This window comes from Agelaius tricolor, unplaced genomic scaffold (genome assembly GCF_023055355.1).
Source record: "Agelaius tricolor isolate 1412-34295 unplaced genomic scaffold, bAgeTri1.0.p SCAF_14, whole genome shotgun sequence".
In the NCBI taxonomy this organism is placed as follows: Eukaryota; Metazoa; Chordata; class Aves; order Passeriformes; family Icteridae; genus Agelaius; species Agelaius tricolor.
Genome location: NW_027269274.1, coordinates 16018567 through 16041952, shown reverse-complemented (window position 1 = coordinate 16041952; position 23386 = coordinate 16018567). Strand labels below are relative to the sequence as shown.

Genomic DNA, 23386 nt, shown 5'->3' with positions numbered 1-23386 from the left:
TGCTGATGAGGCACTCATTTAGAATTGGATCTTATGCTTATTGCCTCCTTGTGGCTAGTGCTCACCAGTGGGACCAGTTACTGGGCAAGCTGTAGGGCTGTATCCTGACCATCCCTTGGACATTTAACCCCTTGGACAGTACCTGAGATACCATCTGAACATTTCCTGCTCTCTATATGTGTCCTGGAGAGAAATGCTGGAGGCCATTAAGCTGGGTAATTTACATGCTTCTTGAGCCTGTGCCTAGGGAAATATATTTCACAGGTAATTTCAAATCTCTTGGCGTGTGGAAGAAGTCATTATTCTGAACAGAAAGGGGCTGGTGATGTCACAGGCCCCATTGAGAGGACCACATTAGAGACTGGGATTTTTCTCTCTTACAGGAAAATGTCCAAGACATTCTCTTCATGGGGTGTTGGGATGTCAGGAGTTTTTGAGTCTAATGTTGATGCTCAAATAGAAAAGAGAATTATTGCATAATCCTCAATTCCAGTTACATGTGAGCATACTGTGTCTGAGGGCTGGGAGCAAACCTGCTCTGGGGTACCCATAGGTCTATGAGTTTCTTGCTTTGGTGTTGCAGTACTGTCTTCCAAGGGCAGACATCAAAGTTAGCATCAGGAGGCTGAGCTGCAATTTTGACTCTGTTCCCAAAAGTCTGTCAGGGTTTGAGACTACTGCTTCACCTTGGTAGCTCCAGTCTCCCCTCCTGAAAAAGATGGAAGATATTATTGTTGGACATATTAGGAGGATTTGGCAGTTTACTGTTGATCTTCCTTTTATGGGGTCCTCCAGGACAGGAGGTGAATTCTTTTCAGTGTGAAAAGCTGGCTGTGGCTGGAGATGGGGAAACTAAGCCTGATAGCTCAGCATCCTTTCCATGTACAGCAAATCCTTTAGCACCTTCTGAGTATTCCCAGTGTGGTTCAGACACCTCCGTTTATACAGATTTGTGTCCTTTTCAGAGGAACAGACTTGTAGTACTTTTCAGAGTGATATGTAGATGTTTTTTCCCTGTGGAGAGAGCAGTCTTTGTCCCATTTGGACAGGGAGAAGGAGAGAGGAGGTGACCTGTGAAAGCTGGCAGCTTCATCCCTGTTGCTGTTATGCTCTGGGTGATGCAGCAGTACTGGGACAGCTGAACTGGGCTTCATGTTTCCACTCTGTCTGCTTCAGAACTTGTCTGGATGCCACCTTACAGCAGGAAAGGTCTTACAGACAGCTTTTAGATGTGTATCACAAAGTAGTGAGGTAATGGTAGAAAATGCAGTAAACTGCTATTTATTTTTTTTAATGCTCTCCACCCCCACCCCTTTTTTCTTTTATTCCTGAAAGGGACTAATACAATGAAGAGCTTCTGCAAATGAAGGCAACTGCATTTGAAATAACAGGGTTCTGGGTGTTTGGCTGGTGAGAGATGCAATAAACGAGCATCGCTAAGTGCTTTATAATAACAATGATTACAATGCTCTCTTAGGAGCCAGGAACTCTCAGGTAGGGGGATGGTGTGGAGAGGGCTTGTTTAAGGTGGGGGGTTTAACTAGATAGAGATGGAATGACAGTGATGCCCAGAAACCCCTGCAGAATGTTACATATGGTGCTGTGAGAGGCTACTCCAAAAACCCCAGGAGACTTGGAGTGACATGGTTTGAGGCTGAAGCAATGACAATGGATGTTCCTAAATAGCTTCTGGTAGCAGGAGGTCTTTGTGGCAGAGTTTAATGGCATCTCTTCTTGGTAAGCAGGGAAACTGCTGACACAAATTCAGCAGAGTTCTGACTAGTCAGTAGTCCTCCACCAAACTCCTTGCTTGTTGTTACGTGATCAGATTGATCATTTGTGCCAAGTGGATGCTGAAAGCAGTCCTCTGGTGTCAAGTGGCTGGTAAGAGTTTACATTGTGCTGTTGGCACTTTGGCCACCTTTGTTTTGCTGCAACTCTCCCTGAGTTGACTTGACTCTTCCTGGCAGTAGAAACATCACCAGGTGGACAGTCTTGAGTGTCGGGAAGCTCTTTCTTGCCAGGGGCTCCAGTCAATCCTTCATTTCCTGTTTTCCTGCTGCAGCTTCATATCTCCCTCACCCTTTGAGCAGCATGCTTAGCAATTAAGAAATGACTACAATGTATGTATTCAAAACTCAATTCCAGCCATCAGGATGTGGCACCTCTTTATCATGCTTTGCCCAATATCTTGGCCAGACTCTACAAAAATGACCCAAACAAGGGGAATTGTTTGCTTTGTCCAGTATGACACTATTTCAGTAGCCAGGAGGGGGAGGTTGTGAACTATCCTGAAATCTTATAAAAGCCTGCATCAGCTTGGATGGTCCAACTATTGCTCAGCAGTGATGGAGGAGCACAGGGCAACTCACAGCATGTAATCATAAAGTTGTTTGTATGTGCTTTAGAGGGCAGTGTTCTGATGGCATGATAGAGAAACACTGCCCAGACTGTCGTCTTCCAGCCATCCAGCCTGACATGCTCAATCACAGCTTCACTGTGTCTCCAGGCTGAGTAAAAACCTCTCCCATCTCCAGCCCCAGGTACAGGTCCTGTAAGTTGTGGCTGTTTTGTCTTCAGGGGTGGCTCAGCCTTCCATCTGGTGATGAGGATTTACTGGAATGAACAAGAAGATGCAACAAGCGATCTTACTTCTGTCAAGTTCCCAAGAGAGTCATGAATTATACACAGAATAAACAAATAACCTGATATGTCTGTCATTATATCATAAAGGACTTTAATAATTCATGCAGCTTGCAAAATCCTTACTAAGACCTACCCTCTGTAACCTTATCTTTGCTGTGGGGGATGGGATCTCTTCAGCCTCCACTCAGATTGCATCTGTAAAACAGGAGACAGAGAGGAGGGAGGTTTTATCATAAAATTTCATCTGTTTAATGGGTTGCAAAGTGACGTGCAAGAGTTATCAGCCATTGGGGTCTCAAGGGGTGCTGAAAATGACAAGTGGCTGCATTGGGTGAAATTTATGCTGGTAGTGTGCTCCATAAAACTGACACCTATTCACTTATTTATTAATTCATTGTGTTTCAAGTCTAGATTTGTGACAGGCTTTGAGATAAGGAGCCCAGTTCTAATCCTGTGCGACGAGAGTGCGAAGGTGGTGCAAAGAAGCCATGGGCTGCTCTTGCTCCTGATGCACATCAGCAAGTGTGCCATGGAAACAGAGTTCCCAGATGTAAACTGAGAGCAGAGTTTTCAAAAAAGCAGGGGGGCTAAGGCATTGTGTTAGTTGGGCTCTGAAAAAAACAGTTACTTGTTGTGGGTAGGATACTGCTGGTGTCACCAGTGTTGCTCCAGTGCTGATAGCCATTGCCTGTGGCTTATTTTGTTTGTTATGGTCCTGGTTGGGTACTGGGTTCAAGGCTGGAAGGGCCTTTTGGCAAAAGGCTATCCTCTGCCCTGTGGTCTGCAAAAAATACCTGCTGTGCTTGCTTTGCCATTTGTTCTTTTCATTGCTGTATCTGTGAGAGGTTGTGCACGTGTTTGGTCAGAAGAAACTGGTGCCTGTGTGGGGCCTTTCCCAACACTGCCAGGCAAATGTACAAGCTCACACATTCAGTGGCATCTTCTTCCTCTGTCTATGGGCAAATCATCCACCAACAGACTGAGATTTTCCTCAAATCTACTCCTAGGCTTTAAATTATTCACTGCATTATCCTTTGGCCTCCAGCTCCTTTGCATATCAAATACTCCAAATCAGCTTTTTGTAAAGTTTGAAATTCAAGATATTTTGATTGGACACGCAGCTCTCAAAGAATAGTTATCGTGGCTCTTTGTCATACTGGGAGGGCATTTCAAGTAGGGTCCTGCAGGGATCTGCCCTGGACCTGCTTTTATTCAATAGTTCCATTAATAACTTAAGCAATGGAATAAGAAATATGCTTATGAAATTTTCAGGCGACACTGAGCTAGGAGGGGTTGGATGTACTTTGAAAGGCATTACCAGAATTCAAAATGATCTAGAAAAATTGAATGGCGAGCTGGATATCAGCAAAATGAAATTCAGTGAAAACAAATGCAAAGTACTGCACTTATGAGGGAGAAATGAAATGTACAAATACAGAATAAAGAACACTCGTCTGGGTAGCAGTGTGGCAAAAAAGATCTCGAGAGTTATTGTGGATCACTTTGAGTCAGCCAAGTGCTGTCATAGCAGAAGGGCACATTTATTCTTCAGTGTTCAGTAGGTTCTTGGACAAGACTGGGGAGGTGATGTCTTCTTCCTCATACAGCACTGGGTTTGGCTTCTGTTGGAGTACCTGACCTCATTTTTGGCTTGAATCTTTGGAGATATAGGCACACTGTAGAGAATCCAGAGAAGGGCAATGAAAAGAATGAATGTTTTAGAAAACAGTGCAAGAAAGAGAAAGCTGTGAAAAGCTGAGTTTCCCTTTCTATTTATTTTACTACTCTAAAGGATGCAAGAGAATCATGATCTTCCAGTTCTTAGGAGCTTGTTGTAAGATTTTTTTCAGTGTCAGCTGTAGGTGGGATATGTGGAAAGAGGAAATTGAGATTTAGGGCGAATAAAAAGGGAACTTTTTTTACCATGTGCTGAAAAATGGAACTGGGAAGAGGTACTGTGGGGATCTTGGGTTCACCTTCAGCAGAGAATTTAAAGAACAGATTAGAGAACACTTCATGCACAGGGCTTGGGTGCTTAGATGTCTTAGTGCAAGAAAGTGGTGGAAGAGGAGTTCCTGAAACCCCTGCCACCCTGGATATCTGTGACTGAACAGCTACTGCCTGTTCTGTTCTCAGGTGGAGTTAGACCTTGAATGGGTAATGCCTCTGGTTTTTGATTGAGAAATCATATTTAAGGAACAATTTTCCTATTGTCCTAAATGTCACTGGTGACAAGTTGGTGGTTACTGTTAGTTTTCGCACAGATACCTAGAGAAATATTCATGCTCAAGAATTGTTAATGAAACACAATTTTTTTGGTGTAATTTTCCTCTCAGACTTATTTTCTCCTCACTCAGCTTTTTCTGTGCTGCAGATTGAGAAAACTCCACAGTTACCTTTTTGTTATGTTTTAATACATGATGGGGTGTCAAACTGGGATCAAGATGGATCTGGTAGGGAGTTTGTCACTTGGGGCTTTTTATGTGCAGTTTTTTGCAATACATATCCTGCTGCAAAAAATTGAAAAAATAAGCAGAGGATGGGACACAGAAAGACACCCAGAAAATTAGTGTTTGAATTGAGGAGAACAAAATAATGTCATGAAAGAGGTGAGTGTAGACAGAGTATCCCTTTCCTGTCTCTTAAAAGATTTTTCTTTAGGATGTAGTTCTAATAGTAATTTGTCCTGTCCTTCCTCCCTATAATAATGTCAAAGATGCTTTCTTATTGCAGAGAAGACCAGATGGTAGAGGTGAATAATGTCTTGATAAATATTAAGAAAAGACTAGTCCAGAAGGCAATTTTTTCCCACCCTTCCTTTATATAAACACCTGGGCACATACTTTAAATTAAAACACAGTCATAAAATGACAATGTGGGAGGCTTGATAATGTCTGGAAGCATGGTCAGTAAGTTATTTGGAAGGAAACAGGTGTTCTCTCTAAGTTGTATCTTCAGGGGAAAATAAAAAGGCAACTTGTTTTTCCTTGATGGGTAAATATTTGCTCACGTGGGTTTTTTACTGCCTAGGTATGTAAGAGAGCTCAGAGGGGGCATATCCTGCACACACACACATGCATGTGTGTGCACTGACACAGGCTATTATAGTTAAAGGATTAAGCATCTTGAAGGAATAAGCCAATTATAAGAAGTTCCTGCACAGCAAAAATTAGACAACACAGTAATTAATAACCTTATTAAATAGCAATATTTGGGCACTGAACCAAAGCATATGAATCAGGGTGAAGCGTTCTTGGCTGAACACACTATGTGAAGTGTAGACACTTGTTCAGAACACACTCTATAGAACCCAATAAGCTTTGGGGCAGTAGATCCACTTAGCAAGTAGTTTCTCCTCTTGTGCTTTTATGTTTCTGTGACTCTCTCTTATTTTTGGGGCCAGGAAGGCAGCAAAAGAAAAGGACCAATTCTCCTGTTTTTTTTTTTTTTTCTAACCTCCTCTTCTGTTCACAGCCAAACAAGCACTCTACTAAGGCTTCTTTTAAGGAAAAAATGTCCTCAAGCTGAAAACTAATTTTCTTTCCTCTTGCTTCTCTTTTCCCAGTGCTTTTGTGAGAGGTGCCTTGCAATGAGGCTTATACTCATTAGTGGTTTGTGAGACTGCCTTGCCCACCCCTAGGTTAGCCATGAGGAGCTGTCACTGAGGAGTCTGTCCCATGTACCCAGAGCCACCAAGGGGCAGAGTGACCTTGGGCTGAGCTGCTGTGGCATATCCCTGATGCTGGCCACAGGCTGGCAGTGCATGGCTTGCACTGGTGGCTTCTCTGTGAGTGTCTCCAGTTTTCTGTACAGAAGACCAGGACTCTCAGGCTGCCATCTGATGTGTGCACAAGTGTGGGAGGATGCGGGCCAAGCACAGCCTGTCTCCTGCCTTTCCAGGCAATTATCATTTTCTTCTGAAGCTACACAGCTGGAGCTCCAAGGTTTTCTCCTGGCCCGTGTTTCCTCACTACAGTGGACACCAAAGTGGTGCTTGGTTTTAGGAGGTTTGTGCACATGGCTCGTAAAGGAGCCTGGTGCCTTTCTGTGAGCACCACCACAGCCGTGCCAGTGGCTTCCCAGCCAGTGCATCAGCTGTGTTCTTTATGCTTTACTTGTAAATGCCATTTCACAGGAGCAGCAGGGCACTCCTGGCAGCGTGTCTGGAGGAGTTATCGCTCCTCAAGCCCTGTACTGCACCTGAGGCGTGCAGTGATGGCCCAGGAACGCAGTGACTGCCGTGTCCTATTGCTTACACCTTCCACAGGAGACACACTGCACCCAGGAATCTCCATGTTCATCATGGGCTAGCAGCTTCTTTAACCTCTGCAGCCTTGCTACAGTCATCTTACAGAAAATTTTAAGGTCATTAGTTTAATGTTTTTTTTTTTTTATGGTAACTTTCAACCCAGTATATGACAACTGAGATGAAACCTCCAAATTTTGGCATGTGGCCCATTCTGCGTGCTTCTGTCTTGGACATTACCAGGGTAGAGGGACATAGTAATGGATCAGACAAGAGTTCTGCCAGTGCTTTGATGTGGGTGAGAGATGTGCTGGGTAGAAAAAAGAATTTTTACTACCACAGGCAAAAGTTCTTGGATAGCCATACTACACCAAAAAAAAAAGAAGCTGCTTCTGCTATTCCTTTTTTTTTAAACTAGAAACCTGGTGTGAGCTATGCCAAAATGATGTCCTTTTTATTTGATAGTGTAATACGTGCATTTATTTCTTTTTAATATTGATGTCACCAGGCTTAGCTGGACTCTTGGGGAAACTGCTGGTCTGTAAGACGAGAGTCAGGTATCCTACGACTGCACAATTAAAGGGATCTGCAGCTTTTCTCATGAATGAAAAACCCAGTGACTTTTCTCTAAAATAGTAGTACTTCTTGGGGCGGAGGCAGGGGGTGGAATAAGTTAAAACAATTTTTTTTAAACAAATCTGCTGACTAAATTTAAATTAATTGTAAATCCCAGCTCAACTGAGCGCTCAGTGTCTCTTTAGCATATGCCAACAGAGTAATATTGATGCTTCTGTCTTCCTCTCTAACTAATCCTTTCTGAAGGCTTGGCCATACGTGACATTTAAGCGGATAGGAGCAGTTGCTAATGTTGATGGATACAGCTCAAGATGGGAGGTAATTTTTCCTTGCTGTGGTGGTGTAGGTGTTCCTGGTGAGAGCTGACACAGGCAGGTGTCACTGAAATCGAGGATCTTGTACAGAGCTGGAAGTTAAGGAAAAGTGTCAGCTCCATAAGTGCTCGGTGGGGTTTCTCAGACCTGTGGCTGAGTATGAGCATATAATTGATTTTTTTCAGTTCACTGGACAAACTGGAGGAAGGGAAAAATAAATTCAATTTTGATTTTTCAAGGCTTTTTTTTAAGTGAATGCCTTGTGTAAAAATGGATATTTTTGGTGAAAATGCTTCAGAAGATGTGTGGGTAACTTGAATATACCATTGATAAAATGATTGGAAAAGGAAAAGAAACAAAAACCCCCAAACCCAACCCTCCCCTCAGCTCTGTCTGTGTCCTGGTACCTTCACACTGACAGCCCCACTGAAGGCTTTGCTCTCTCTCCTCTGGCAGAATAAGGGGTTTGCTGATATCTCCACTCATCTCATTTCCTAGATTTCCCCTCCCCAGCCACACTTCCAGGGGACAAGAGGCCTCTTGGGGAAGATGGGAAATAGCATAAGTTACATTGGATACATGTTACTGAGAAGGCTTGGCATGCACAATTAAGTCTTCATCTACAGCCTTCTATGTTATTGACTGGCATGAATTTTGCCTCAGTAACACACATCTATCTGCCAGCCCTTCCCTCTGTCCTGCTGGTCCCTCACCCCTCAAAAGTGAAGCTTCAGCTCTGCTCTGCCCCTCAGCTCAGGGCATCTTTCTGCTTTGGTAATTCTGCCCAGCTTTTGCGCTGTGCTGTGTAATTCAGAGTTCTCCAGTGCCCAGCTGAAAAATACTTGGGTTTCTTTTCTCCTTGATCTCTGAGAGAGCCCCTCCATGGTTTGGAGGTTCTGGGGGAGTGTGTGTGGGCTGCCTGGGGGACGTCTCTGCATGAAGAATGAAATCATTAGGTGAACCTAACAAAAGTACAACCTCCCCAAGCTGGTCTGCTCCCTCCCAGTAGCACTTTGCCCTGCTGCTGGCCTTACCTTCTACTCCTTCTGCTCCTTCCCTCCTTTTTGTGGCATCCATTGAGAGAGAAATGTTGCTGTGAAAAAAGCACTGAAGGCAGTGCCAAGTGGTGCAGAGGCAATTGAGTGTTGCTTTTCCAGGTCAGACAGGAGATTTGACATTTGCCTGGGCAGCGGCTGAAGCCAGGAAATCTCATTAAAAGAAGGAGAATTATCAAGTCCTGTGGATTTAGCAGAGGGTTTATTTGTTGTTGTTTTTAACTTGGTGTTATTGCTGTAGGGTGAAATCCATGTGGCTGAGTGCATGGAAGGGCGTTGTGCCTGTTGGAAGGCCTGGCAGCTCCCTCTCTGTACAGGATGCAGGATGTGCCAGTGGCAGCTCCCGGCCCTTCCCTCTGCCCACCCTGGGCCTGGCAGAGCCGTGCCTGGCACAGCTTGGGCTCTGCTGAAGGTGCAAAGCAGCTGAGCCCTTGGTCACTGCTCTGTGCTTGGCTGCTGGCTGTGCCCAGGTCTCTCCCATGGTGCTGCAGTGATTATCCATTGCTGCAGCAGGACAAGACACCTTTGGCCCTGCCATGGCTCGGGGTTTGCTCTCTGCCACAGAGCCCTGCTGAAGCAATAAGCTGTTTTCTGTACTCCACAGCACTTAGACCTTGTTAATCACTCTGGGCTTAAATAATTATCTACTGCAAATGTTTATATAAGGAGAAAATAAAGCCGCAAGCCTTGCAGTTTTTGTTGTACCTTTTCATCCCCTCTTCTCTCTGTGGCGCCTTGTGCATAAATTTGGAAGTCTTGAAGTTTATAACCTGCCCCAGCTGTAATTCTCAAAGCAGTGTGTTCCTGGTACTCTGCCCTGCCCTCGGTGCTGCAGAGAGCAGTGAACTTAGCTGAGGCACTGATTTCTTCCCTCTCCCTTCAGTCCCTTGCTTATCTGCTCAGTGTCAGGGCTCTGACTCTTTCTTTCTCTCCCTTTCTCTTTCTCTCTTTCCCTCCATCTCTTGCAGTATGCAGTACTGGGCCAGGAGGCTGGAGCAGGAGATTGATGGAGTGATGAGGATATTTGGTGGAGTCCAGCAGCTCAGAAAGGTAAGCTGTCTTTCTTTTACCTGTGCTGCCTTTCTTGTGGCAATGAATGTTCTCATCTGCAGAAATCACCTGTGTGAACACTTGCACTCTGTCACCCTCTCAGCTCAATCCATGTGCAGGGTCATGGCTGGCTGTGCTTCTGGTTCCTGGGCAATCAGATGGCATTTATCAAGTGTGTGAGAGTGAGTGTGGTTTGTATCTGTCTGTCTCTGGGGCTGCATGTCACTGCTATCTGAGCATGTACCTTTCGAGTTTTTCCTATATGACACACTAAAAAATAATAAATTCAATGAAACTTTCCTCCAGGGACTGAAGGTTGTGTTTTAAATTTAAACTTGTGTTGGCAAAGCAGGAAATGTTGAAAGGATAATTTTGCTAGCCATTGGAAGCTCCTTGTTTTTAAATATAATTGCAGGTAAAACTGTACTTGTTGTTTGGCTACTGTTTCCAAGTGCCAGAAGACAAAATTCAGTTACTGATGCTGGCATCTGCCTCCTGCTCCCTGAGTTAGCACCAGGATGCAGAGGCTGCAGAGGCCAGACCTGCTCTTCTCCTGGCAGCAGTGCTCTGGGTTGGGTTTGGGCAGTTACAGAACAGCTTCATTGGGGTTTATTAGGTTTGGGATCAAACAGCCTTTGAAACCTTCCCTGTCTCCCTTTCCCCATAAAACCCTGTTTCCTCTTGCCCACACTCTTGTGCTGACTAGCTGATTTGAAATTGAGCAATTTGGAATAACAGTTAGGGTGTTAATCTAAAGAAAATAGACTTCTCTACAGTGATAAATATGTTACCCCAGAAAAAAAGCATGGGTGTATTTGTGTTTTCTGGTGACAGTGACATGTTCTTCTCAGATGCCAGTACTTTATGGGACTCCTACTGTCTGTCTTGCACTAGTAGCTGTATTGGCTGAAACAGAACTGCTGATATTTTATACTGTTCGTTGTAATCCATTGTCTAAACACAGAAGTCACACTATTTTCTTTTAAATGCATTTTGAAATGAGTTTACCTGAAGGCTTGCAGAACTCTTCATGGTTCATCCATTCATTTGTGTTCATATTTGAGCTCTAGAATGGTGTGTCTGGGCTTTGTGTGCATTCATTTCAACTGAACTTCAGCTGGCTTGATACAAACTTCATGTGTAGCATGAAAAGCATATACACCCACTTGGGTTACAACAGATATTTCTGGATGTAGCAATGCATTTGTACAATGCAGTTGTGCAATGCAGTTTTGCATGTTGGCAGGGTCTTAGAGCTGGGGATGTTTTCCAGGCAATACAATGGTGCAGCAGCCAGCATTCTCTTCGGCAGAGCACAGTCATAAAAAACAAAAGGATTGCTACTACATTTTTGTACATGTCCTCTCTTACAATTTATTCTTATTAGCTTTGATTTTACTCCTTTGCATGTTAAATAGGTATATCATGTAATTTTTTAATGCCATAATTAAAGAGAAATTACACCTCCAATTTGCCAGCACTTGACTCCTATTGGCCAGTCAGTCAATTACAGGTAAGAGAGCTTCCCACTTTTCCTGTTTAATTCTTCTGGTAGAGCATAATGCAGTACTTCAATGTATTAATACTGGATACACTGACTACAGAGGGATTGAAAGGTTTTTTTTGAAATCTGTTTTGGAATCTTCTTGTGAAGGGAGGAAGCTAATTATTGTATCTAGTAAATGCATAAACCAGCTGAAGCCAAGAAATGAGCTACTGAAAATTCCACTGTGCAGCTGTTTGAACACCAGAAAGGCCTGGTGCAGGCTGTCTGCTGATCTCTAGGGGAGAACTGGGGATCTGGAGTTCAGGTTGGATTCGTAGATGCAATATCAAGTGGATGATACTTAAGAACCGCGTCACTTGCTAGTGCACACCAGCACAGCTTCACTGATGGAAAATGCCACGGAATGCTTCACCCTGAAGAACTCAGAGCTGTACCTGCAGGGAGTCCCTACCCACCAGCTGCACACAGGTTCATTGGGGTTACAGTATGGGAGCTGTCTAATGTCATAAAGTGGTACTAAAACCTATTTGGAGACATGGGCTTAAAAAGTTAAATTTAAAAAAAGTCCACATTCTCCTGCAGCCACACTCAAAATTTAGATGGTGAGCTGGCAGAGGGGGAAGAAGAGCCCCTGAGGAGCTGTGGGAGCTGAAACATGGTATAGCTAGAAGCTAATTCCACCCACTGGGAATTCACAGGAAGGCTCATCATTAAGCAAGAGTAGACCCATGCAGGGTAGGAAGAATAAAGAAAAATGAGGCAAGTAGAGCCTGTTTTTTGCAGAGTTGCTGATGCTCTTTGGGCTTGCCATGTTGGCCTGGGACATGTCTGCAGGGGGAATTTCTGGTTCATTGTGCATAGTGATATTAGAAAAGTTCTCCAGTGGGGAGGAACAGTGCTGCAGTGTCACCAAAGACAGAACTGGTGCTTCTGAACTTGGTGGGGTCTGTTGGGAGGTGGTGGGTTCCACTGCCAGCTCTCATGGGACTATGAAGCTGTAAGCACTGAAGGTGGGTCCATGCCAGAAATGGATCTTCCCTTTCCAGGCCTGACTACCAAAATGACAGACCAAATAATAATAAAAAATACCCTCCTCTGAGATTTGCCAGGTTTACTTACAAATCTTTTTTTCTTGGGTTGATGTGAAAGGATGAAGATCTGTTCTTTCGTTATTGCCTGAAATCATAACTGTTATGGCATATGAGGCATGAAATTTATTGTCAGAAATATGGTGTCCAGGAACATAATGGTGCTGAATATTTTATCTTCCTGGAGCGCTGCCCATCCCAGAAAGATTTTTAACTCTTCACTCATTTCTTTGAGTTGGGGTACTAAATGTTCAATGCCCCTGCTTCCCTCCTGTCCTGCCAGGTGGACAGGTAATCCCCTGGGGGGATTTTCCAAGCTTGTACCATGCAGATGCTCCTTTGCACAAGAGGACCATTTTTCTGGAGCATTTACAGGAGGGTGAGAAGCTCTGAGATGTGAAGGGGAGTCATGCCAAGGGCTCTTCTTTCAGCTGTGAGGTATCACCTTGCTTCTCTCCTGATGTCCAGACCTTGAAAACACTGAAGTGCAGATGTCCTCATTGGACACACTGGCAGTGGTGGGCCACCTGTATGACTGAACACTGTGGGCTTGGAGCTGTATGGAGGAGCTTGGCCTTGCTGAGATGATTCTCTGCCTGGTGAAGTCAGTGTTCAGCCCTCGAGGTGCCTGTGGTGCAGCATCCTGTTGGCTGGCTGGTTCCTCCAGGCATGCCTCAAAACAAATCCCAGCACTTGGATAAGGGCATGTTGCTTTGCCTCCCTATCCTCGCCTCCCTCACAGCTCACCAGAGATAATTGAGAGCACAAATCACTGCTAATTTAGCTCTGACTGGCACGATGATATGTGGGACCCTATAATGCTGTCTGAATAGATTGACATTCTTAAAATAATTATTTCTAGAATAAGGAATATTATACTAAAAATACAACTCTCTGATTTCCAGTTTTTTTTCTGTTAGTGACTTCTTTCTGGCTATAGTGAACTCTTCACTTTGCAGAACAAAAAAATATTTTGTTTTGACATTTCTTGCTACACCATACTACATTTCTCTTTTTCCTAGTTTTTGGCACAAGTAAAAGTTACTAACTTTAGTCAAAAATTAATTAATATTTTGTCTTTCCAGCCTAGATGCTGCAAAACCTGCTCCAGGGTAGAGAGATTTCCCATGCTGGTGCAGCCCTGTCCCAGTCTCCCAGTGTCCTGCTGTGCTGGCACTGTGGCAGGACCGATGACAGCAGAGCTGTGTGTGCTGCTGGGCTTTGTGCCTCACTGAGCAGCTCCCCTGGATGTTGTGTTAAAACTCCTTTTCTGGATAGCTGGGCTGAGGCTCAAATCTGCCCTGGCTTGTAACCTAAATTGTGTTTGATCCTGTGTCTCCTGAGGTGAGCAGCGAGCTGGTCAGAACATCCCTTCCCCCTCCTCCAGTACCTGGGATCCCTGGCTGCCTCCCATGGCCTTGTTTCCTTGCTGGCAGCTACTGAGGGAGCCAAAGCCTTTCAAATGAGAGGGGGAAGAGCTAAGAGATGTAAATGCTGAGTCCCCTTTCCTGCTCTGTCTTCCTTTCTCTCTTCCCTCTGGTTGTCTTTCCTGAGGAGTGCTTCCATAGCAGGATAGAACTCTCTCCTGGAGTTGCAGTACTCAGCCATAGACAGGCTGCAGCAGGGCCAGGGTGGGCAGCAGAGCTGGACCCGAGCTGCACCTGCTCCTCATCTCCAGCCTGTCAAGCTGGTTTTGTACCCTCTTCCCTGTCCTCTGGGCAGCCAAGGGGAGTCAAGGTCTGGATCTGCCTTGCTGTTGTATGGCTGGGAGATAAGGATTCTGCTGGCCTTGGTGATGAGGAACCACTCAGTCGGTAAAGGGTGAGATGAGCCCAAAGCTGAGGCCAGGGTGGGATGTGGGGAGCAGCCTACTGTCTGAGCTGGGCAGGCAGGGAGCCTCTGCCTGTGCTGTGCTTGGTCCTCAGCATATACAAGATGTTATCTTCTGACTGCACAGAAAGGAGAACAGGCACAGGGGAAAGGGAGACTCATGCTGTGCCCTTTAGGATGCAGCCCCACAAGGAGTTTGCTGATTGTGGCACAGCAGAAGTGGCTCAGCTTGGTCCTTGTAATCAATATCTGGTTTTACTTCAGTGGATTTTCATGTCTGTCTTCTATTCTTGCTTGTTATCTTGTACTTTGTTTTGCTAGTTTGGCATCTCTGCCTGGCAGAAGTGCTGCTGTTCATTGCTCTGGGTTTTTCTGACAGGGAAGGACCCTGCTGGCCAGGGCTTGGGGCAGAGTGACCAGGATGTGTGCAGGTGTCCCCACCTTTGTCTCAGCCAGCCTGTCCCTTCTGCTCAGTGCTGCTTCTCTGATATATCCCCTCTTGTTTTTAAAGCACGGCCATGCTTTAGTTCAGGCAGCTGCAGGTGAGGAACTGTGATTGAGCCATGCACAAACAAGAAGTTGAATTAAAAAAAACTAGTATAGTGGCAGAATTTTGCCTTGGGTCTGAAGAGCTGAAGTGGCATCTGCCTTGTGTAGTGCTGCAGTCACTGGCACTCCTCCTGTGACGGGGTCTCTGCAGTACTGAGTGTTTCACGTGGCTCTGTGAGAGCATCCCTTACAAAATGCTGGTACAGAGCTAGAGCCTCTTTAATGCCAGCACCAGGAGGTGAGGCATGCTCTTATCAAAGGAGCTGTCAAGGTTTTCTGTTCAACTTTTTTGATCTTGGGTAACTACTGGAATAATAATAAGTTAGCCTAAATCTCCCAAGTAACTGTGGTGTTACATGATGTTTAATTTGTTCTTTTGTTTTCTCTGGGTGTAGAAACACTCAGCTGGTCATTCAGTAGGGCTGGAGAATCTGAGATGTGTTAATGGAATTTTAAATGAAGGATGCAAGAGAATCAGAGTCCCCCTGCACAATGCTCTGGACACAGTGTCTGAGAAGCCTGTCTGCTTCCAAAGGGCTCTGTCACATGGACTGGGCATTTACAGAAACACAGTGATGTGGTCCCTTATTCCCAGCATGGCAGAGTTGGGAATTAGATCCTAATCTTCTGACATTCAATCCAGTACTCTCTTCAAAACACCATAGCAGAATTCATCTGGCCTTTTCCTTCTGAGGTGTCAGCCCCAGCCCCCAGAACAGGAGCCAAGTGATGCCCATTGGTTGCACTGTGCTCAACAGAGTTGAAAGGAGTTTGAACTCAAAGCTGGGGCAGCACACAAAGCCAGCTGCTTATGCCACAGCAGCACTGAATGCCTGCCCTCTTCCAGATGCTGCCGTGGAGAAAGGACCTTACTGAGTTTTCCAACAGCTAGTGCTTATCTGGGGACTGCCCAGGAGGATGGGCTCTGTACCCCAGGGAGATGATGCCTAGCTCCAAGGCCTTGGTTCCCAGGCTCATGCATAATCTGCCTGATCCCTGCCTTGTTCTCCTCTCTTCCCTCCCCCTCTCCTAGCAGCGTGCACACAGCCTGCTTCCGCACACCATCACTGTGCCCTCCCCTGCTCCTCATGTTTGATAAGAGGAAGTGTGTGATGCCAGATAAACACATTCCTGTTCCAAACTGCTTGGGTTTATTTTAATCTGCCTGGGCCGTTCAGCAGCCTCAGCACTCTGTTCAGCACTGAGTGCAGAGACAACACTATATCACCAAGGAGGAGCATTTAAATGTCCTTAGGCTTGCAGCAGCTTGGTTGGGAAAGAGAGATCCTCTGGCACCCCTTGCTTGGGCCAGTGTGTGCCATCGTTAGCCCCCTTACACCCATCATCTCACTTCTCACTCTTTCTCTCTACTAGAACCATATTGCATCCGTACTGCGAGATGTCAGGGAAACATATGCTCCAGCTTTTAGTACATTTGCATAATTAGAGTAATGTGTATGAATAATTTATAGCTGTATGTGGCTGCTCAGTGTGTGACGTTAGCACCCCTCACTAAATCCTTTCCAGTGGGTGGTGCAGATCCTGCACCAGAGCCATTGTGCTGATGCAGTGTGCAGCCTGTTGGCAGATGCAGGAGCCCTGCTCTGAGACATCAGGGTGTGCATATATCTGTGTATGTGGTTGTGTGTGTGTGTGTGTATATATATTTAATATATATAATATATATATTTAGTGCAGAAAGATAGGCTTTTACAGTTCTAGGAGAAGAGCAGACTGGAAGTCTCAAGGCTAAAATGCCTTAGACTCTTAGGCTCATACTTGCTCCATTTATGCAGAAGCTGCGAATGAAAATGTTCTGCAACATTTGAAAGCTGAGGCAGGGATTTTTTCAGCAGGACTCAGGTGTGACTAGTTGGTGTGCCAGGATTATGTGGGGGTTTTTTTTAATTACTTTTTCAGATCATAAAACTTAGCACCTTGCAGGGGAGAGGCATAAACGTGCTCGCACTGTGTCGCAGAGCATGATCTCAATCAGTTGGTCAATAAATAGTAGCAAAGAATTGCCTGGACACTGTCTCACTATTTACCAGCTCTTTAATGTGTGACTTCTCATGCTGGAAAGCCCAGAGTGCCAGGTAGGTGTTCTAAAGGAGTGATCTGAGTGGCTGAATCCTGGTATTTATGTTCCAGTTAATTTTAGCTTAAACTATATTTGGTCCTTTCTAAATGTTTGAGAGCCTTGGCTGGAAAGCGCTGTGTAAACTGGAATGAAGTGCAGGCATGCAGAGTTACTGGCTCATTAGAATTATCCACTGGGAAACTGAGGCAGGTGGTTAGGCTGAGCAGGTCTGCAGAACCAAGGTGTGGTGCAGCCTGGACTGTTCTCCATCGTGGGTACAGCCAGCAGGTCCATAGAGGAGGGTGTGTTTAGAAGGGTAACAGGCAGAGTAATAGTCCTTAAAGCCCTTGCTTTGAACCTTTCCACTTTACAGAATTACTTTGTAAAGATAATACACTTGCAGCCAGTTGGTGAGTTTGCACAATCAAAAGGACTGCTGTTGAGTTTTATGGAGTAATTTCTGATTTATATTGCTGTCAGTGACAAGTTAAATGAGCCCAGCATTCAACAGAGTGATGCTCAGGTGTGTGCATCTCCCGAGTGCGCTGCTTTGCGTTTTGCGTCCAAAAATGTAGCTGATGTACCCAGCCAGTCAACAACTATGTTTGTAAAATCTTCATGAATATTCATCTTTGAATTGATGCTGTTGCCATTACCCAGCCATATGAATCCATGGGAAGGATGAGACCTTGGCTGATGTTTCTGGAAGCCTCCCTCATTCCACGTTGTCCTGTCCTTGGCTGAAGGAGTCTGTGTGGTCCCCACATTCATTCCAGCTGAAGTTGTTAACTTCAGGCTGTGTTTAAAAATAAAGCAAGGCAAAATCCATACCAACTCTGCCAGAATGCAGCATGAATAATTAGGTAGAGATCATTAAAGTTTCCCTTCTTAAAAACATACATAGATTATTCTTTAATGGAAAGTTAATTGTTTTATTATTCTCTCCAGATGGTTCTTTTCCTTTACATTCACAGGGGAATTGATATAGCCTGGAATTCAGTCTCCTGTGAGCAGAGCTGATAACCAAAAATGCAACTCTATCACTGATCAAGATACAAAACATAGAAAATATGTATCTGTATTTCATCATAGTTTCAGATTTTTCCCATTCTATGTTTTTAAATATTATTTATGGGCTTTAAGTGCCCCTTCATCTTGAAATGCTGCAGGCTGGGGAATTTGCATTTCTCTTCCTGATAGGTTTGTCAAGCAAGCACTAGGTATTGGACACTACTGGATCCTGGCATTCTTGTGGATGATCCATCACTTCCATTCATCACTGGACTGCAGAGGAGTGAAATATGCAGTTATATTGGAAGGTTTAAAGAAGGAAACTGTTGTTAGATACTTGAGGTTATTGTGTGGAGGCAGCAGTAAGATGTGTCACATCTCCTTTGTTCAATATGTAGAAATGCAGGAGGGCTTGGGAAGTTGAGGAGAACAGGGAGGAGGTGACTCCTCAAGGGCACAGTTGTGATTGTTCTGCTCCAGTGTGGCTCCAGCCTGGTAAACAGCAGCAGGCATTTTGCATGTTAAGAGTGTTTATTGTGCCTCATTACAGCAGATCACCTCTGACATCTGAGGTTAAAAACTTGAATGGGCCACTTATTTCAAACACCCATCCGTGCCAACCTTTTGGCCTGCAGTGATGCTGCCAGTTTTATAGGTACTTATTTCCTTTTAATTATTTTGAGTTAAGATATTATTGTAAGGGAGGGAGAGAGAGTAGAGTCTGTTATTAGATCAGTCTTGCCTTCCTTGTAAGCAGATCGACTGGACTTCAGTACTGGAGAGCTTTGCTTAAAGACTGAGAATCTGTGCTCTGGTTAAAGCTGTAGTTTGCTGTTGCTTTATTGAAAGAGATGGCTCTGCTTTTGGAGGAACTGCCTCTTGGGAGACTCCAGATCTTGGTAATCATCAGCTTGTATCCTTTGCATCTTACTTTGACAATTCTGCATACAATGAGCTTGAAAAGCTCCATATTCTTTTATGGTTTTAGGAATAAACCAGGTTCTCTGATGATTTGGGAGGTCGTGTCCAGAGCAGAGCAAAGGAAGGTGAACAGCCTAAGGAAGAAATGTAGCGGGAAGGTGATGCTAATGGTTATGGATTCTCCTTCCTCTTCTGTTGCTCTTGGGCTGATCAATGCCAACTGATATATGTGGGGCGTTCCCTCTTTATTTTGGTGTATTTTGGAGGATTTCTCTGTTTCATTATTTTAGATTTATATTTGAGCTTGCTCGTCGTGATTCAATTATTCCCTGGGCTTGAGCTTTTATTGACTTTTCTCCCTTTTCTAACTGACCTTTCACACCTGGAAGCATCCAAGACAGATTTAGTATGTGTTTGTTCAGCACCTACTATAACCAATAGTGTCATGCTTTTTGGACACTGACCATAGCATAAATATTAAATAGCAAGTAAGAGCACTGAGAAAAATCCTGCCTGAATGAAACATGAGATTTACTGATGCGAAGAGATGCCATGAGTGAGAGGCATGGCTATTTCTATCAGGGAAGTTTCCTAAATGCCTGGCTGATGTGGCTTGGACTGGTGGCAGATCTAAATGTCTGCATGTGTCAGGAGCCACTCTAGGGATTGTTTAAGCAGTAGCATTAGTTATCATCTGTTGGATGCCCAAGCAAAGCCTTTGCTAGTAGCTAGGAGGCAGGGAGCAGATTTTCAATTCCCTGCTGTGACTGTAAGGCCAGGTAAATAGAGAAGAAGGAGACAGCAGGGGGTTTATGTGACTTGAGGAGCAAAGAAGATTGTAATGGTAAATGTTGGATTACTTTTAAAAACAAGTAGGTCATTGAAGATGCCATAGTTGGTGAACAGAAAAAGAAAAAAAGGTGGATTTATTCCTTGTTCTTCTAAGATTTGTTACACTCTAAAGCTTATGTCACTGCTCAGCATGCTGTCATTTTTAATTTTGGAAGTTCTTTGTTTCTGTCAGTGGTCCAGCAAGGATGACACTAGACCTGATTAGGGGCCTGGGATCTTCAAAGGAGCCTGGGTTCCCAGTTTCCTTGGGCATTATGAGTAGGCTGGGCCTGACTATAGTGCTTGCTGGGAACATCAGCTGTTGTTCTGTTTCCTGCTCTAGCAGGATTTGCATGTGTCTCCACAGTCAACTCAAATAGTTTAAAATTCAACTTATCTTTTGTCTTCTGCCCCTTTTGCAGAGTGCTGCCATGCAAGAAAAACATCCATCCCCATCCTTGCCTTTTGTAGAAAGCAACAGGTGATTACCTAACATTCAGTGATAATAATTTGCTGTGAGGTACAGACATGGAATATTCATAGCATCACTACTGGGTATGTCCAATTCTGAGTAGAAATGATGCCCCCAATATGTTCTGAAGTGCCCAGTGACTTGGTGTTCACTGAAAAATAAATCCTAGCATGGTAATACTGTGCTTACCTCTAGTGCATTTCATGGCTGATTATTAAAATTACTTTCAAACTAGTTTACTTTCACATCTCAAAACTGGAAAGAAGGAAAACATCCAAATTTGATCTGTAAATAGGAAATTGAGGCTTGGGTGAGAAAAACCCTTATTCTGCACAGCGAGTCTGATGGAAATCTGGGGAGGGAACCTATGAATCCCAACTCCAGGGCATATCTACCAAATGTCTTCTTTAATAACAACTGTTCAGTTTGTCTCTTCTGGCCCATTACTACATCTATTAGCACTGAGCAGTGAATCCTAGGAAATGCAAAGTGAGAGAGAGAAACTTTCAGCTTTGAATTCTCCCCTAGGAAACTTACTTCTGGCAAATTTCAAAAGTGGCAGCTTCTTGTTTATATTCATAGGGCCTACAACACATGGCATTTTCTGGTTGCCTCTGCCCTCAGCTCCCTCCCATGACTGAAGTGATAAACCATCATCCTCTCCTTGCCTCTGCTGTTGGTGTGAGTTTTCAGGGCTGTGCTCCTGATGCAGAGCCTGAGCAGCAGTTGATTGCTGGCTTTCCCTCCTCCTTAGATGTGTGCTAGCTCTCGAACGACATTTTGAGGTGCCTGAAGCATTCTGTGGAAGAAAATTAATTGGTTTTGACAAACCACAGCAGTCCCTTGGGTGCCTGGGAGTGCAACGTTTATTGAAACCAGGCAGGAAATCAAAATGCTCTGGTGTTCACTTACCTCCAGTGCAGCTGTATTAAAAAAAATAAAAAGTAAAAAAATCCTAACCTTCCTCTGGAATTTTCACTCTGACATTTGGATCGTCCACTGACTTTCTAATAAAACCTCCTTTTTCTTTTAGAAGAGAGGTTAGTGGTTATGAAAGATGCCAGAATGACAGCCCAGGGAGTAGATGGTCTCTGTTGACCCACAGAGCAAATGCAGCATCAGGGCAAATGTACTTGCCATTGTACTTCCACCTTGACCCGTGGCATCCCAAAGGAGGGTGGGGAATTGCTGGTTTTCAGCCCTTCTGTACTTGACCTCTCTGCTTACACAACTTAATAAGGAATCAGGCTTCTCCTGCTATTGCAGTGCAGTCTTAAGGAAGGATTTTTCATCACAGGTGTAGCTGTAACAACTTCAGTACAAACCTCAGACTGAAAGCACTCTGCTAGCAGAAACCTTCTCCTAGCCCCAGTCTTCCAAGAGCCTGGCCTGTCTTCCTAACATATTGCTTACAATCTGATTCATTTCTAAAACATATGCTGATACCCAGTGCAAATTAAAGAAGATCCCCTTGTACATGACACATGTGTTATGTGGGTGTGGGTGCCCTTCAGTCAGCCACTGGCTTGAGGTCACTGCTCTGCTCTGTGCAGAGCTGCTGATGGGAGTCATTAAGTTGCCATCAAGTTTGAATTAGTGTTGATTCACCTCTAAAAAATAACCAGCAGTGTTCTTCACACAGCTCTGGAGGCAGAGCTGGGAAATGAGGGGAGTCATTTTTAAACAAAAGCTGGTTGCTGCCCAGGTGCAGTCACAAAATAGGGTTGGGGTTAGTTTTACAGGGGGTGTCCATTTGCCAGCCTGTAAAGTGGCATGTGATCGTGTCCTGCTTGATGAGACAATCTTTTTACAGGTCTTTTGGTGTCCGTGGGCATCCCCTGGAGTGGTGTCAGTAGAAGAAAGCCATATACTTTCAGCTTGTAGGATCAGGTTTATCATAGATGCCAGCCTCACAGACTGGAAAGAGTACTGGAGCCACTGGAAAGGCTGCTTGGAAAGGATTCACAGACAAATGATGTAGTGGGAGTTACTCAGCTCCTGCAGCACCTTATTGCAATTGATTTCTGGGGGTTTAGCAGGTTCTGTTTGTGTTGTCCATCACTACAAGATTCATATGGGTATGGTATGGGTGCACACTCTGAATGCAGTAAACAATATGGGGTGCGTTAGGTGGAAGGTCCTGACGTCCTTGTGTGACCTCTGCAGCTGCAAGTGCCAGGCAGAGGTGGGACACCAGCTTTGTCAGGTTAGAAACTCTGCAGGTGGAGCAAAGACATCACTCCTGCTGATGTCTGGGGTGACAGAGATGGGGAAGGGATGGTCAGGGGAAGCATTTGCTCCTAAAGAGCTGCTGTGGTCTGGCTCCTCTCAGTCAGCTCCTGGCAGAGGTGGAGCAGGGCTGTATGGAAGCTGTGCAGGGCACAGATGAGGAGCCAGCCCTAGGAGGTCCTTGAGAAGAGCAGGTAATGTGACTGCGGCAGGGAGGGGAGGGGTGGCAATGGCTGCTGCCTCTGCGTCACCCAGACGGTGACAACTCCTTAAGCAATTAATTAGCACATCTGAGAGCCTGAGCTCCGTGCTAAAGGTGAGCTGCTGTTGTACCAGCATTCACAAAGGCTTTATTGTCTGGTCTGGGACCTTGCTGGGGCTTGTCTTGGTGTTTGTTACTGCAATACTTCTACAGGCTATTCATGATCTTGTAGAATAGCTGTAGAAGCATTGTCTTAAAAGTCCAGCAATGTGGGAGGCCAGAGAGGGGTCATCAGCAATCCTAAATGAAGCTTTGGCAGGTCTGGATACTGCAGGAGAATTACTGCATAGGTTTCTTCTTCACCTTTTTTTCTCCTCTAATGATTCTGCTTTCTGGCATAACAATTACCTACTTTGGATATCAATGTCTATGGGAAACTGGCTCAAGCTAAAATGGTAAATTAACTGCTCTGAAGCTTATGTCCCAGATGTCAGTAGTGATAGATTCTGTTGAGTGGTTTCTAGCTAGAAAAGACTTTGAGCGGTGTCATTTTTCATGGGAAAACTTCCCATATGCTTCTCCAAGAGGCTTTTCTGGGCAATTAAGTGACATGCTGTATGCAGAGATAACATGAATTCAGAGAGCTTTTGCACTTCATCTTCTTTGACACAGCATACATGGGATGTCATTGGTCACCATGGGTGTGGGCCTTGGTCTCAGTTACTTCTGCAGGAGCAGGGTTTTTCACCCCTGCTGTCACCCACAACCAATAGGACTCC

The 23386-nt window shown here is 44.7% G+C and overlaps 1 protein-coding gene across 2 annotated transcripts in view; it reads left to right on the top strand.

The window, feature by feature from the left end:
* CACNA2D2 (calcium voltage-gated channel auxiliary subunit alpha2delta 2) overlaps positions 1-23386 on the top strand; it is a 210582-nt gene that overhangs the window by 11632 nt on the left and 175564 nt on the right. For both annotated transcript variants that reach the window (XM_071439914.1, XM_071439913.1), the window contains exon 2: positions 9806-9887. In XM_071439914.1, the coding sequence (XP_071296015.1) occupies positions 9806-9887 (82 nt within the window). The remainder of the gene's footprint in view (positions 1-9805; positions 9888-23386) is intronic.